Raw genomic sequence first — 16,324 nt, forward strand, 5'->3', positions numbered from 1 at the left:
ATAGTAGGCAGGCAAGTTGTTCATTAACTATATTTTCCGCAATGAGAGGGTTAAGAATCGAACAGTCGACCTCCGAGGAGGATTGATTAGCATAGCGCTCTACGATGTCAGGAGTCCTGCTTCGAATCCCAGCGCCTGCATGGGAGTTCTTTGCAAGTGGTTTTTTTATCATATCAAAATCACTCATCCTCATCCACTTAACCAAATGAGACAGAAAAGCAAAGCAAAATAAACCAAATCCATCAATCAAGAATAGAACAAAACACTAACAGGCCAGCGCTTGAAGTGGAAATTGCTAGCTGGGGGGGGGAGGGGAGTTTGGTTGAATCTTGGGTCTAACTGAAGGGAATGCTCCTATTGTTTAACGTGATGACAATGAGATAGCTGGGAGGATCCTCTGCGTACCCCACCTCATTTCGAGCACTGTATACTCTGTCCCGGCTATCCCTTGAGCAAGGCTGCGCATAGCGGTAGAGAAGGGGGAGGATCGATTGGGCAGAGCGAAGCAGTAGACTCTCCTCCAAAGCCTGGTAACTGCAGTCGCTCCTCCCCCCTTCCCCAACGAAATTCCAATTCCCTCTCACGTGTTCATTGGTGGAGTAGTCTCGCGTCGCTTGCTCCAGAAATAGTTGGGACAGAGTATAAGAGGGAAAAGGCAACCATTCAGCAGGCAATTCCAAAATATAAACTAAGGTGAAGAGAGAAAAAAAAAATAAGGCGAAAATTTGCCTACGATTACTCTCAACCGTCTCATCGGCGACCGAGTGAGTTGATCGCTGGACTAGTGATCCAGCCACTGACGTTACCAGGTTCGAGTCCTGGGTGGGTGGGTATTCATTTGTGTGTGTTCTCTTATCAAATTAATCATTCATCCTCATCGTCTCAACTAGCCTAAACAGACGGAAAAAATAACCTAAATAAATAAATAAATACATACATACGACCCCTACGTGCTTTTCGGGAAATATGGTGTGTATGCATAAATATAGCAAAACATACAGGATTCAAATTAGTTGTAGCTTTTAACTAATCATTTGCAGAATGGGAGCAGCATGTCCCACGAACTACAACCCTGCCGATTTCTTCATTCAGCTCCTGGCCGTGGTTCCCAACCGGGAGGACTCGTGCCGACAGGCCATCGAGCTCATCTGCGACAAGTTCGCGTCCTCCGAGCAGGCCAAGAAGCTGGAGGCCGAGGCACCAGGGCTGCAGTCGCCCGGAGTCAAACCAAGCATCCTGTCTTTCTCGTCAGCGCAGAAGTCGCCGTACAAAGCCTCCTGGGGGGCTCAGTTCAGGGCCGTCCTCTGGAGATCCTGGATAAGCATGCTGAAGGAGCCGATACTCATGCGAGTACGCATCATTCAATCTTTGGTGAGTACTCGGACCATACCTATTTGCTAGCTGAATACCTAGAATCTATAAAAATAATCTGTACGCACGGAGGCATGATGTAAGGAGGTTGGTTCCAGTGGCGCAGGAACGGGGGGGGGGGTACAGGGGTACATTGTACCCCCTCAAATTTTTGAAGGGGGGTACTGTACCCCCTAAATCCGAAAATACCGTTGTACCCCCTGTACCCCCTTTAGATAATTTGACACGCAAGGTGCTACTGTTAAAGGAACATATTTTCAATTTGCTCAATAAAAAAAGTTTAGGTATATTGTTTATAACTTACAAGCATTATCTAATTTATCTTACTTAGCTACCACAGAAATTCAAACCATTGTAAACTTATTCTACTACATTGTGCTGCATTGTGTTCTTGGAAAATTGTGTAAAATTTCTGTGAAACGATGGAATCTGATAAAGTTTACTCTCAGAAAATCACGCTCCAGATGAATGCTCCTTTGCGTAAGGGGGGGGGGGGGGGATTCACTTTTCTAAAGAAATGGTCGCGTCGATTCAAAGATATAAATCTTCATCAGAGGAGTATATGACTGACCTTTTCTTTTGAATTTTTCAAATTTAATTTTCCGAAACGAAATACTTACACAAATGAGACGAGACATTGGGGGGGTACAATGTACTCCTGTACTTCATAACTTTGTAAGATACCTATATATTAAGAAATTTTTGAACATAGAGATGATACTGAGACAAGAAAAGTCTGTGTTTCCTCTCAAATTTCGAAACGAGACTGAAATAAATTTCTGCAAAATCAAAGCGAGGCGATACTTGATGTCCGAGATGATCTCGTTCGAAACTCTGGTAACATATTTGAAGAAATTGGTAAAAATAAATTTAAATTACTGTGTCTCTTATCATACATACCAAGCGTTTAAATTTATTGACTTATTTTTTTCAAAATGTCGGGTATTTTGTTTACTGTGATTGCAAAGTTAATGCATTGGTAGTAATTGCGAGCCTGTGCTGCCCGGTTTAATCTATTTATAATATAATTCCAAATTTCGACGGTTCACAGCATCGAAACAAGATATAAAGCAGAAAAACGTTATTAAGAAAAGTTTCGCTTTAATGAAATATACGTTGCGAAACTTTGAGTGGTGACACATTTCGTGGGTCAGGACGAGATATCTCGCCTTGTAATTGAAGGGCCCAACATGAACTCAGCTTTGGATTCCACTTTAAACTGCAGATTTAGTCCCGATTAGCCCATGAAGTGGATATAAAGTAAAATAGAATAAGTTTTAACAACTTCTGAGTGGACACTGAAACAAAAGAAAAACAGAAACAAGAACGAGAAGTACCGAGAAGAGCCTCCCCGATGGCGCAGTGGTAGCGTCGTCGCCTTGTAATCAAGGGGTCCCGGGTTCGATACCCGTGGAGGCACGTGGCACAGTGGTTCGGATCCCGATTAGCCTAACTGTGCATAAAATGGACTTAATACACCAACTCAAACAAACTCAAACTCACCACACGAGACGAGATGAGGCTGTGACAATTCTCAACTCGTCTGATCTCAATGTTATTCCTAGGTCAAATGAAAGGTTCCCCTTTCCTAGACATTAGAACAGGGTGCAATTTGTGACTTTATCAGAGGACGATAACTTACTTTTACCTAAGTATTAGATATAGTACTTAGAATTGGACATTAATCGCTTAAAATCTAATTTTGATATCGAATGCAACACAAACACAACGCCATTTGAAGTTAAACCCTAAAGTCAAACTGGAAGAAAATTACATTAGTCAAATGAATGCACGGGATAAATGAGACTCACTGCAGGTCCTATGGTTTGCCAGTTGGCTTGTCAAGGCCACTGTGTTATCTAGACTAGACTTCATTCAATTTCTTGCAAATTTTTCTGCATGAAAGCAATTCACTGGGGGTGTAAGGAAAGTAAAAGTGTGTTTAAAACTTCTAAATTATTTTTCAAATCAGCTAATGTTATGGTTATGACATTTCACATTCGGTTGGTAGATATTGGTAGATTTTTGATTGAATTCACAAGGTCTTTGGGCAAGATGGGAATGTTTGATTGAGTGATTTGGTTTATTTTACTTCAAATTTCAGCCACTTCTGGCTAGTCGCGAAGATGAGAATGAGTGATGGTGTGATGAAATTGTGCTACCCCATAACACCCATGCCCAGGTCGGGATTCGAACCGGGGACCTCTGGCGTCGTAGAACGCTTTGTTAACTCCTCCGCCACGGAGTCCGACGGGGTGGGAATGTGTTTTGGATTTTCTTTGTAGATGCGAAAATCTTTAACTGAGACGCGCACATGCTTTTGCTTACATTAAAGTTCACCTTTTCACGTAAACGAGGAATTGTCAAGTCACCGTAAAACATGCATGTACATGCATTTAATACTACTAAATACGAAAAGAAACCTTGGCCGCCTCTTAATATTATCCACCGAAGATTGAAAAGAGAAATAAAAGAACTTTCGAGCGTTAGGCTCTCCTTGCTTGCTCTGAGATCTGAAGGATTTCGGTTTTGTATATGTAATGATAGTATTTTCAGTGCTTGAAGAACGTCGTTAGGTACAAATAATTATGTTACAAATAAATGCTTTGTCAAATGTTTTACAAACATTCCAAACTTAGACTTCTTACGAGTTGATCGGGAACCATCTCAACTCAATATTTTCTTTAAAAAAATACAACACCCTATAGATGTCTGACGAAATACCGAATACATGGTTTTTAAAAGGCATTGGATGTGGTACACATCTGCCATAATTATTTAAAGATATTTTTATGCTTAGCTATGGGACTTTAAAATTAAAGTGAACTGAACTGATGTTGACTCTATAAGTATGATATATTCAATAATATGGTTTCTATATCCAGTTGGTGAGAGACGATTATTCCTGGGTGGGATAGCTGAAGATAGAGGACAAGGGGGAATCCTCCTCACCCCCTTTAATCTCACCCTGCATTAAAAATCAATAGCTGTATCTTTGTTCGCAATTTTCACATTTTGAACTCCTAATATTAGTTTCGTTAAATTCAAAATGAGCCCATGAACAAGGTCCAGAGCTTTATATTTTTCGGAATTGTTATCTGGTTAAAATCTGTTTTTAAAATGACGATAAATACTAAGGAAAACAAAGAAATAAAAATTATTTATGCCAATTTTTAATTTTAAAAACAGGAAATTCGTGTGCTGTTCTAAAATGGAATATTTCCGATGCCTTCACAATATACCTATAGGCACTACCTTTCAAGTAGTACATGCGTAGTATACATATATATATATATATATATATATATAAGTATATATATATGGGAGGCTGAATTTTGTACCCCCCCAAATGAAAAACGTTCCTGCGCCACTTGGTTCCCTGTGCAACCGGTAGTTCACAGCGCCGGTAAAGCTCTGCAAGGTCAACCGCGGAAGTCCAGCACGAACTTGCGGTTGTTTGGCTATCATCCTCCCGGTATATACAGGGTTGAGCATAATTAGCTGACGGTTTTAAAACAGCAGAAATAAAACGAACACGTTTCACTAGAGCATATTATGTAAATGGAATAAATTCTACACATCTTGGAGATCTGTACACTTGATGGAGATGAATTCACACAACACAAATTCATACTAACCAAAAATAATGTATTTCAAGTGGTCACCTTGTGATGCTAGACAGTATTAGAGTATTTTCTGAAGTTTAACATCACACGTTACAAGATATGCTTCCTAATACTAGGGCCTCCTAGATGGTGTAGTGGTAAGCGTCATCGCCTTGTAATCAAGGTGTCCCTGGTTCGATACCCGATGGAGGCACGTAGTGGTACGGATCCCACGTTAAACTGTAGGTCCAGTCTCGATTAGCCTATCTGAGCATAAAGTGTACTTAAGACAAAATCTCCTGCTCATTCCTAATATTTCCAACTGCTCTCTCGATTCTCGATAAGACTCCAGTACTATGTAGTACTTGAAATACGTTATTTTTTGTTAATATCTGTTTGTGTTGTGTGAATTAATCTCCAACAAGCGTACAGATAAATTGTTTGTTTCTCTAATTAATCCCCAAGAAGTGTAGAATTTATTCCATTTACATAATATACTCTAGTAAAATGTGTTTGTTTTACTTCTGCTATTTTAAAACAGTCAGCCCGTTAGAGGTCGTAACGGGTAAGCAGATTGACATTTGTTTTGGACATATTAGTTGTTTTACTGCAATAGTATTAATTACTTTCACTCACACGTCTTTGCGCTAGAACAATTTAAGCCTGCCAAGTTACTTTTCACTGAGTGAAACGTGGTAAGCAAATCGTATCCCATCGCCGCTGTTGACTGGCTTTCTAGACTGGACATTAGTTACTTTAATAGCCGTAATTTGTTATTATTTGTATACATTTGTTTTTCGTAATTCGTAGATGGGCCCCGGAGATTTTTTTTCCAAGCGAGGCAAAGAATCGAAGAGCCCTGTCCTTAAGTAGAATATGTTTACATAAATGAGTCGGCTTTAGGAAAGCAAGGCCACTTTCTGTCCCCTCAAAATTCCTCAAGAAGTACGTAAAAAATATTGTCAATCTTATACCCCCAGCCTCCCAAATATTTATATGAGGTTGCCGCGGTCACCAGAAGTAAATAAAACTATTATAGGAGACAGAATATAGATGTAAAAGTAACGATAAAAAAGCTTGAAAAGAGAAGAACAAAAAAAAGGAAAGTTAAAAGAAATGAAGAGAGAGACAGAAAGAAAGAAAAATAAAGAAGCAAGGCCCACGAGGGAAAGAGGAAGAGAGAGAAAGGGAAAAGAAAAATAAGGAAGTAAAGGAGATAAAATTTGGAAGCGAAATAGAGAAAGAGAGATAGACAGAAAAACACATAGTCACAGAAAGAGGGAAAGAGAATGAAAAATTGGAGAAAGGTATATGAAAAGAGATGAGATAAAGTATACGAACGAAGAGCTACTAAGACGAAGAAAAGAGAAAGACAGCTAGAATGAGGATAGAAGCTAATAAGAACAGATTAGAGAAACATATAAAAGGGAGACGGAAAGAATGTGTTTCCTTATTTCAAAGGGTACATTGTAAAAAGGTTGACAAACCCTGACTTAGATAAGGATCTGATAACGAGAGAAAAATATTTCGGTATGAAAAAGCATGGGCGAACGTCACAAAATACTTGATCCCTTTTTAAAATCAAATCACAGTCATAATTGGTGACTAAATGACAAATTTATGCTCGTTATAAAAATTGTAATTTTAACTTACAATGTAATGTTTAACCATCATTTTTCATTTTAAAAACAAATTTCGAAGTTGTTAAGTTTTACTTTATTTCTATTCACAAATCGGCTGGTCGGAACTGTACCAAACAGTTTAAAGTGGCATTCGAATAGTGTTGTCCACGGGACGAGACGGGACAGACTTTTAAAAATTCGAGACGAGACGAGATTGACCTTGGGCCCCGAGACAATATAATATTTTCGAGACGAGACAGCATTTCCACGAGACTTCCACGAGACGAGACAGGCCAAAGTTTCATATTCTTTTCAAATGTGTCTAATCTACACTTTCAGAGATTTAAAAAAAAATATTTTAGCATCTTTTAGGGTATTACTTAAGCGTTATTTTGTTTTTGAAAGCTTTCAATACATTGAGTTGTTGTGGCAGATTGAAAGACCAAAATGGAGCAGTAAATCAACAATATTTTGATCACACCTTCTGCCATAAGATTAGATCATTTAATCTCAAATTTTCACTGCGTTGAAGGACTACGGCGACATTAAGGTGCTTGGACTGGTGAATTTCTAACTTACTGTAACAAAACTGGAAAATACACTTTGGCACGTTTGATGTGCGGAAAGAATGTTTTTCTTGTTTGTTTGTTTGACATGATTTTTTGTGTATCTAATTCTTTTCTCTCTCTTTCAGATGATTGGTCTTCTCATAGGGATTATTTACTTTGGACAAACACTCAACCAAGATGGCGTCATGAACATAAATGGCGCTTTGTTCTTGTTTCTAACCAACATGACATTCCAAAATGTCTTCGCAGTGATCAACGTAAGTATCGTATGTACAACGGTTTGTTTACATAACTTGTGTTTCTTGAATGACGTTATTTGTCCTTTAATCATTTGTGAGGTAGTTTGTAGAAATATTGTAACATAATATGCGAAAAGAATGAATGAAGGTACTATATTCTTTGTGAGTATCCCTTCATCAATTTCATCATCGCAGTGACGACGCCAGAGAGGGGCCAGGGAGGGGGCGCCCCCAATCAGACACTCTGCCCCTCCTTCCGTCCCCCCAACTGACGTTAATGAAATATCGTATAATAAGAGAGTTCATTTCTAAGATTATGACGATTTTCACTTTTTCTAAGTGATGTATTCTGCATGATATCACTTTTCCTTCTTGCAATATCAACATGACTATAACAAAAATTAATTTTGTTTTAGTATATACCTATAAGTGTGTGTGTAACTTTCGTTCAATATTCCAGCGCCGACCTGGGCATAGTTGATTTCTCATTCATTTAGGTTCTGTAATCGTCGCGATTAACCTAAGTTTTAACCAGTTTTAAGAACTGGAAAAATTCGTTAAATGTAGATGGTTTTAAAACATCACGAACATTCTGAGGACCACAAAACATCATCTGTAGAACGGAAAATTTAATTCTAATATTGGATTGTCAGTGACAACACTAATTACTGAAAGACATTCAAATGTGATTCAACCGAAACTGCATGTCGGTGTTGTGGACGCATTGACGTTTCTTACTATTCAGGGACTTGCTTTTCCAGATGATGATGAGTCTGACGCAAGCCTTAACAGAGGGAATTTCTTGGAACTCTTGAATTTAATTTCAAAATAAGGCGATAGTATTCGAAAATTTATTGAACTTGAATCTTAAAGTGCACACTCAAAATTAGATTCAAAACAATAAATCTGCTTAATGTCCACACTTATTCTCAGCAAAATAAGCCAGAAAGTGGAAGAGGCGAAAGTATTCGCATTGATTTCAGATGAAACAAATGGCACTGCGAGGAAGGAACGGGGATTTGTCGTTTCTCAATTATTAGATGCAGGTTCGCTCTTTGCAGATATCAAAATCAAAGAACGTATTTTCAAGATCTCCATAGATATGCCTGTAATTGTGTAGCACGAACATACTTTGGAGTGGTACATAACTTTAACATTTTACAGATTTTTATTCCTGTGATATGATTTCCCTGAAAGGTGAATCGCAGATTTTGCCCAAAACTCTTCAGCGTTTCGAAGATGAAACGAAAGTAGTCCTAATATATTTCTTCGATATCCTAGGAAAATATAAATTGACATTTCACAAGGTTCACACTTTTAGTTGTATTCTCCGTAACAATCCCAGTTTCCAATGCAGCATGTGAAAGAACCTCCTCTTGTCTGAAACCTTTGAAAAGCCTTGCTCGAAACAGGATGTTGGGTGCCTGCTATCTCATTGAGCTGTCCTTGCTATTGAGAAGATGATGTTAAGTCTTGGATGTACCGCAGGTGGGAAATGTGTTCCCCAAAGCACATTTAGCAGAATTCTCCTACAGGAGAATTGCACTTCACTAAGTGACTTTCGTTGTTTCTTATACTTAAGAAAATTAATTTCTTCTAACATCATGTTTATTTTGCAAGAAAATTAAAATGTTCGAAACATTTTTTTCGTCATTTATATTATTATCTTATAACTTTAATATTTATATCAGTAGTTTCATCTCAAGAAAGGCGATGAGTTATATAATTATAAATGGGGAAGGAAAACTATCTTGAACCATTTTCTACCTGTCTTCTAACACTGAAATAGGCCACTAGTGTCTTGTCTAGAGACAACACAACTTACGAATAAAAAAAGTATTAATATCTTTATTAAAACTAATCATATGGATCTGAACTAGACAGTAAACATCCACTCTGAATAAAGGACAAACACAAACACCATACATGAATATAATAACAATAAAAATGACAATAATAATAATAAGTATTATTATATTATATATTTATATATATTATATGTATGTAGTGTTTTCGTGCGTTTTAAGGTGACTGCCCCTACAATATTTTCTCGCCCCCCCCAGTCACTTTTCCCTGGAGCCATCAATCACGATGGCGATTAGCCAAAAATGGCAGAAAAGAGAGGCAAAATAAACAGACCCCTCAAACATGTTCCCCTCTTGAAGAATTTAGTGGGGAGGGGAGAAAGAATTTGGCAGGAATGCCATCAGCAAGAACAAAACGTGACACCGTTAACAAGTAAGTAGAATGTAATAAGACTTTATGATCACCCTGTATATGAACATCCTAAGTCTGGCGATAACGAAGCAGACGTTTTATACTCCCATCCTTGTTCTACTTGCAGGTGTTCTGTGCGGAACTACCAGTGTTCCTGAGGGAGCATTTCAACGGGATGTATCGCACCGACGTGTACTTCCTGTGTAAAACGATCTCCGAAATCCCAATCTTCATTATCATACCTGTCCTCTTCTCTTCGGTCTCCTACTATATGATAGGCCTCAACCCGGAGATCGAGAGGTTCTTCACTACAGTGGGAATCGTCACGCTCGTTGCCAATGTTGCCACATCGTGCGGTGAGTACTATTTTATGAATGCAAGCCATTTTCACCTTAATCAAACACGCATACATGAATATTTATATGAGACACATATTTATTATGTTATTCCATATAAAAATAAATTACAAACTATATATATATATATATATATATATATATATATATATATATATATATATATATATATTTATATATTTTTAAATATACAAAAATATAGTTAAATGCCAATAAATTGCGAAATAGTTTTATTATACATAAGTTTTTGTTTAGTTTTCTCTTTCTGTTAGTATAAATCAATTAGATTTCATACTTATATATGTTTTGCCATTTTGTTTGACTATTATTGTGCGTATATTGTTATTGGTATAGATCTGTTAATGGTCTCTTGAAATAGAGAAATATTCGTGGGCCTCCCCGATGGTGAAGTGGTAGCGTCGTCGCCTTGTAATCAAGGGGTCCCCGGGTTCGATACCCGGTAGAGGCACATGGCACAGTGGTTCGGATTTAAACCGTAGCTCCAGTCCCGATTAGCCTTACTGTGCATAAAGTGGACTTAAAACACCAACTCAAACCAAACCAAATAGAGAAATAAATCATGCAAACACACTCTCTCACACAGACACAGAGAGAGAGAGAGAGGGGGGGGGCAGAGGGGTTATCCCTCGTTCATTAATGTGTTGTCCATATTATCCTCAGTAAAGTATAAACTAATTGCTTATATTTGTTGTTATAACAAAAACTCTCCACCTCGGAAATTTTAGGTGCGAGAAATTGTTTAGGACAAGATTGTTGGTGGGGTGGGTGGGGGGGGGGGAATTCGTCCCTGTAGTCCCAGGATTTCGCACCCTGAATGCAACGGCAGTGATGCATTAGTGGTCATTTGTTCCTCAAAGATTCTTTGTTATTATGTTATCTACAATATTTTTGCTGTATTTTGGAGGTGTCAAACCTTGTGTCCTCTTTAATCTGCACGTCGTCTGCAGAGTTTTTCAAACCTTTTCCCTTTTTCTAAACTACCTTCTTTCTTTAAAACTATTCAGAACAACATATTGAGTAGTCACAATATTAGTCACAATACGAGAAAGAAACGTTACTCAATACATCACCTGTACGTATTAGTCAATTTATTTATCAAGTAATTAAGAGTAAGTTTAGATTTTCTGCAAAATATACAGGGTGTCTCAAAAGTAATTCCGAAAACTGACACAGGTGAAAGTACAAGATAATAGAAGCAAAAAAGTCTCAGTAAACATGGGTCTGCAAACGAGCCGTTTTCGAGATAATCGCGAATGTGTGATTAAAAGCCGCCACTGACTTCATTGTTTGTAAACGTCGTCCTAATTGGTAAAATGCTAATAATGTGTGCGAATGTGTGGGTACAAGCAGTCACTGACTTCAGTGTTTGTAAACGTCGTCCTAGTTGGTAAAATACAAATAATATAGTATGAAAAATCAGGAGATCTCATTGCTTTTATTGAATATTCTACTTACTTTAACAAGAAATACAGCACTACTTACTAGTATGTATGTTCTACATTAAAATTACTGTACACTCGTACCTGTTAAAGGAGATGGTCAAAGTGTCATCCTTCCATCTGAATGCAACACTGTACGCGATTCCGCATTGAGTTTCGAATTCTTTCAAACACCCCAGGATCATTTCGGAATTGGTCACAAGCATGTTGCAGTTCTTCAACCGTGTCAACGGGAGTATAGTACACTACGCTTTCGAGGTGACTCAAGACACAAAAATCCAAAGGATTTAGATACGGTGACCTTGGAGGCCTCGGTACCGGCCGCCTCGACCTATCCATCTTTGATGCGTGTTACATGTCGTCTCACAGCAGCAGCAAAATGTGGCGGTGCTTCATCATGCATGTACCACATACTCTGACGTGGATCAAGGGGAACATCCTCAAGCAATCCTGGAATATCATGCCGCAAGAACCGAAAGTACGTACCTCAGTCCATTGAGTCTTCTTGGAAGAATGTGTGGTCCAATGAGACGATCACCTAGTGCCCCTAACCACACATTCAATTAGAAACGTTGCTGATTTGGTGCCTCATGAACAACATGTGGGTTTATTACACTCCAAACATGAGAATTGTGAAAATTAAAAATACCATCGCGTGTGAACCCCGCTTCGTCTGTAAATAAATGTTACTTGCAAAACGAGGGTTGAGTACAACCTGTTGTTGCATCCACAGACAAAATGTCACTCTAGGAACACAATCCGTATCACTGAGACACTGAACTCGTTGGAGGTGGTAAGGATAGAGTGAATTGCGATGTAAAATTCTCCATACACTACTGCGGCTTACTGGCACTTGTGCGGCAATTCTCCTCGTCGAGTTTCCTGAAGAGTGTTCTACTGCTTCCAACACCATATCCTCAACTAAAGGCGTAATGCGTGCAGGTCTACCTGCTCTCCTACCGTGTTCGAAGCTCCCATGTTCTTTGAGGCGCTGATGTACCCTAGTAAATGTGCGACACTCGGGGTACCTTCGAGCAGGGTATTTTTCTTGGTACAAGCGTGCAGCCTCCCGTGCATTGCCGTTAGCCAAACCATACACAAAATGCATATCCTCATATGCTTCGTTGCTGTTAGGTTCCACTTTCACTACGCAGTCCAGTACAACTGACGTGACTCCCACAGTGTACTGATTATATCCATACAACGTTACCTCTCGGAAATTTTCTGTTTGATTGCAACACCACCTCTCGGAAATGTTCTGTTTTGTAAACAAAGAGCAAACCTCAGACCGCGCAAGGAGTAAAGCACTCGGTGTTTACAAAATGCAATCAATGACGGCTTGTAACCACACATTCGCACACATTATTAGCATTTTACCAACTAGGACGACGTTTACAAACAATGAAGTCAGTGGCGGCTTGTAACCACACATTCGCAATTATCTCGAAATCGGCTTGTTTGCAAACCCATGTTTACTGAGACTTTTTTGCTTCTATTATCGTGTACTTTCACTTCACCTGTGTCAGTTTGCGCTATTACTTATGAGACACCCTGTATATTACGTCACAGCAGACAGATAAATGTTGTACAAATGTTTTTCAATGTTTTGCAAAACTAAGTTGTTCCGTGAGAGCTGTTCCTTGAAAAATTACATCATCTTGAAATTCTAAAGCATTCACGTGAATCTTTGTGTCGTTTGCTTTCGTTGTTGTCTAGACATTCGCAATAGTTTCGTTGCTACGTAAGCCTATTTTCCATCACATATAGTTAGATACAACAGTAAAAGCTAACCACACGAAAATTCACGTGAATGCCAGGACGGAATTCTTAAGACGTCGACCGAAGAAATGTTCTTCTCAATTACCTACACTGAAAGATTATGCAATGACAAGCTGTATAAGTTGTTTATACCTCGATAGGAGACGAAGACTTACTCTTCGAGACGGAGAACGAGGCAAGCATATACAACTCGAAACGAGTGTCAGACACTAACGTAGGTAGCTTAGCCAGCCAGATTGAAACTAATATAAAAACCAATTGAAAACAAACAAAACACAACAAAATAATTTTATTGCGGCATCACCAAATACGATTCAAAACTTTCAGATTACCTTGCTTGATGGATACTGATTCTGTCACCGTAAACTTCTCAATGGGACCAGGAAGAATTCCACTGTCTATGAAATTAAAGAAGGAACGGTGGATGTGGAAACTTGTTCCTTCAGCACGAGTTAGCAAACACCATGTCACATGTCCCACCAAACTAGATTCATGGCGAGTGTTTATTGAAGCCTGAAAGAACCTGATCTGAACAAAGACTAAGGCCCTTGGTGGTCGTAATGGGAACAATGATGGATTGTAGTGTCTCAATACTTGTTTATTTACAATACTTCTGCTTGTTATTTGATTAGTTGCACAGTTTCACTTTCAAATGGAATCTTTGACTGGTCTTATATTCATGTACTCAATATATTTCTTATTAAACGAACTGCAGGAATTAAGAATTATTAACGTTTCTATAAATCTATAAATTCTTCTTAGTAACGTTTCTATAAATTCTTCCTATTTAGGATATTTTGCCTCTTGGGTAAATTGGGCGTTGACCAAGGTTCATACCCCAAAGTTGGAGGCCCCAGGTTCATTGCGTATCATTGTGGATCAATGTGAATCATTCAATTCATCGGTTCATCATTAACTCCATTGTCGCAATTAACCCAAGAGGGTAGAAAAGTAATAAAATAAAACAAACGAAAATAGGAACAATTAATAGATTTATCGAAATTTTACCCTCAATTTGGCACTCTCAATAGTTCCAACTGCCAAATGATAACTTTTTTATACCAAAATTACCACTACAAGTAATTTCTTTTTCCGCAGGCTATCTGATTTCTTGCATCAGTAGCAGTGTATCGATGGCATTGTCTATTGGACCTCCAGTCATCATTCCCTTCCTGTTGTTTGGAGGATTCTTTCTTAATACGGGGTAAGTTTTAGATTTACGACTAACACTAATGAGGCACATCGAATTTTAGATGCTTAATATTTCTCTATATTTCAATAAGATAGTGAAATGTGTGTGTTTACATGTGTATTTCAGTTTTCAACTTCTTTATTGAAATTACAAATATGATTTTGTTGCAAACAGTAACTTTAGTTGCATTGTACTGAATACACATAATATATTCTATATCTGTACCTACTATACTGTGGTAGACATCATCCGATTGTAACAACACTAAATAAATTGATTTTTTAAAACAGAGGGAAAAAACAAGGTCATTAGAATTGTGTAAGGTAGGGGACGTAAGCTTGTTTACTTAAAATGCATGCGATCTGATGACGAATCGTGGGATCAAGTTAATCTAACCCCCGAAAGTTCACATAAAAGTGTTGCATTATCCACATATCAAAAAAGAGCACAAAGTGAAAACTTGAAATGGAGCACAGAAATGCTTACAATCTTGATGTGACAATTCATTTTTGGTTCGTAATTACTAAAAATCTTTAGAGGTTTTGTTAACAATTGCATCTCAGAATAAAGGATTTCTTCATTTGTACAGAAGAAAGTACTTACCGAAATGAGTTTCTGTAGCATTTTGAAAGTTCGTGGAGGTATTTTCTTCCATCGTTGAATCTGTTTGACCGGGAATGTATGTGTTTTTTCACGAAAAATATCTCCAAGGCACAATAGCCGTTGCTTTTCTTTGCTTCCTCTACGTGAAACGGATGTTGCGAACGTTTGATGACGTAACGTCCTGTCAGTGTTTCCAACCACGCCGTTGTTTTACAAGAAGTGAAGGTGATTTTTTCTTTAAAAACTGTATCGCATTGTTTTACGAAGAAAATTTTAACTATGCTTGCCTAACCTAACCGAACCTAGCCTAACCTTGCCGAAAATGGTTCGTGGGGCTATCCGTCAATGGTTTTCGGGACTATCCGTCAATGGTTTTTGGGGCTATTCGTGAATGTTTTGTGGGGCTATTCAGGTATTTTTCGGTTACGAAGGTTGGAAACACTGCATACCCACATATCCACCGCGACTCAAGCTCTACTCGCCATATTGTGTGTTATGGAAACGAAAAAAGGAAGAACAATAATTACTGTAAATGTCAGAAACTTAAATTATTTTCGTGAGAAAAGCAAGATTACACCTTGAATAATGTTTCGCAATGCACAATAGGAAAGTACGAATGTAAAAAGTGACGAAATAAAATGAAGAAATCTGTTATTCTGAGATGCAATTGGTACCAAGGTTTTCACTTCAAGGAGGTTGAAATTGCTTATTTTCAGATAGAAATGCAAGCTATCTAATGTGCAATCCGAGGCCACGCTTCAGTATTTCAGATCTGCAGAATGAATGTTTTGTGCCACTCTTTTACACAATTAGTGGTACACGTTAAACAAAATAACGTGCAAAGGCAAGTTTTTAAACTGAAAAGCAATTGTAAGTTGTTAAAGCAGTATATTTTGATTCCTATTTCAAGCTTAGAAACAATATAAAGTGCATATTCTATTCATAACTCACGTACCTTGTAGTGGCAAATTAGTCCAGTGGTATCGTTTTTGCTTCAAAATATGAAGGTTGTAAGATCGAATCCGGTAGCCAATTTTTTTTCTTATTTGTATTTTGCTCATTCGGATTATCTTCGTCACTTTAATTGTATCGCATAACATGATATTTTCATGAAACATTGCATGGTTCACTTAATTTAAATAATTTAAATAAGTGTTTATTTTAGTGAAAAATGGTAAAAATAATTACGTGATAATTTATGAATAATTTGTATCATGATTAGTAAGTACAATCCATTTTAAAATTATCAATACTTATTGAATCGTAAAAAATTATAACATTACGTAATTGTGAAATTAAAACCTCATCATT

At 37.9% G+C, this 16,324-nt stretch overlaps 1 protein-coding gene across 1 annotated transcript in view; it reads left to right on the forward strand.

Annotated features, from left to right (window-relative positions):
• Positions 1 to 16,324, forward strand: part of LOC145986518 (protein white-like) — a 104,971-nt gene that overhangs the window by 62,328 nt on the left and 26,319 nt on the right. The window contains exons 7-10 of the mRNA XM_083120627.1: positions 1,041 to 1,371; positions 7,293 to 7,424; positions 9,751 to 9,979; positions 14,317 to 14,422. Coding sequence (XP_082976753.1) covers positions 1,041 to 1,371; positions 7,293 to 7,424; positions 9,751 to 9,979; positions 14,317 to 14,422 — 798 coding nt within the window. The remainder of the gene's footprint in view (positions 1 to 1,040; positions 1,372 to 7,292; positions 7,425 to 9,750; positions 9,980 to 14,316; positions 14,423 to 16,324) is intronic.

The sequence above is a fragment of the Lepisma saccharinum genome, chromosome 4 (genome assembly GCF_977018435.1).
Source record: "Lepisma saccharinum chromosome 4, izLepSacc3.1, whole genome shotgun sequence".
Taxonomy (NCBI): Eukaryota; Metazoa; Arthropoda; class Insecta; order Zygentoma; family Lepismatidae; genus Lepisma; species Lepisma saccharinum.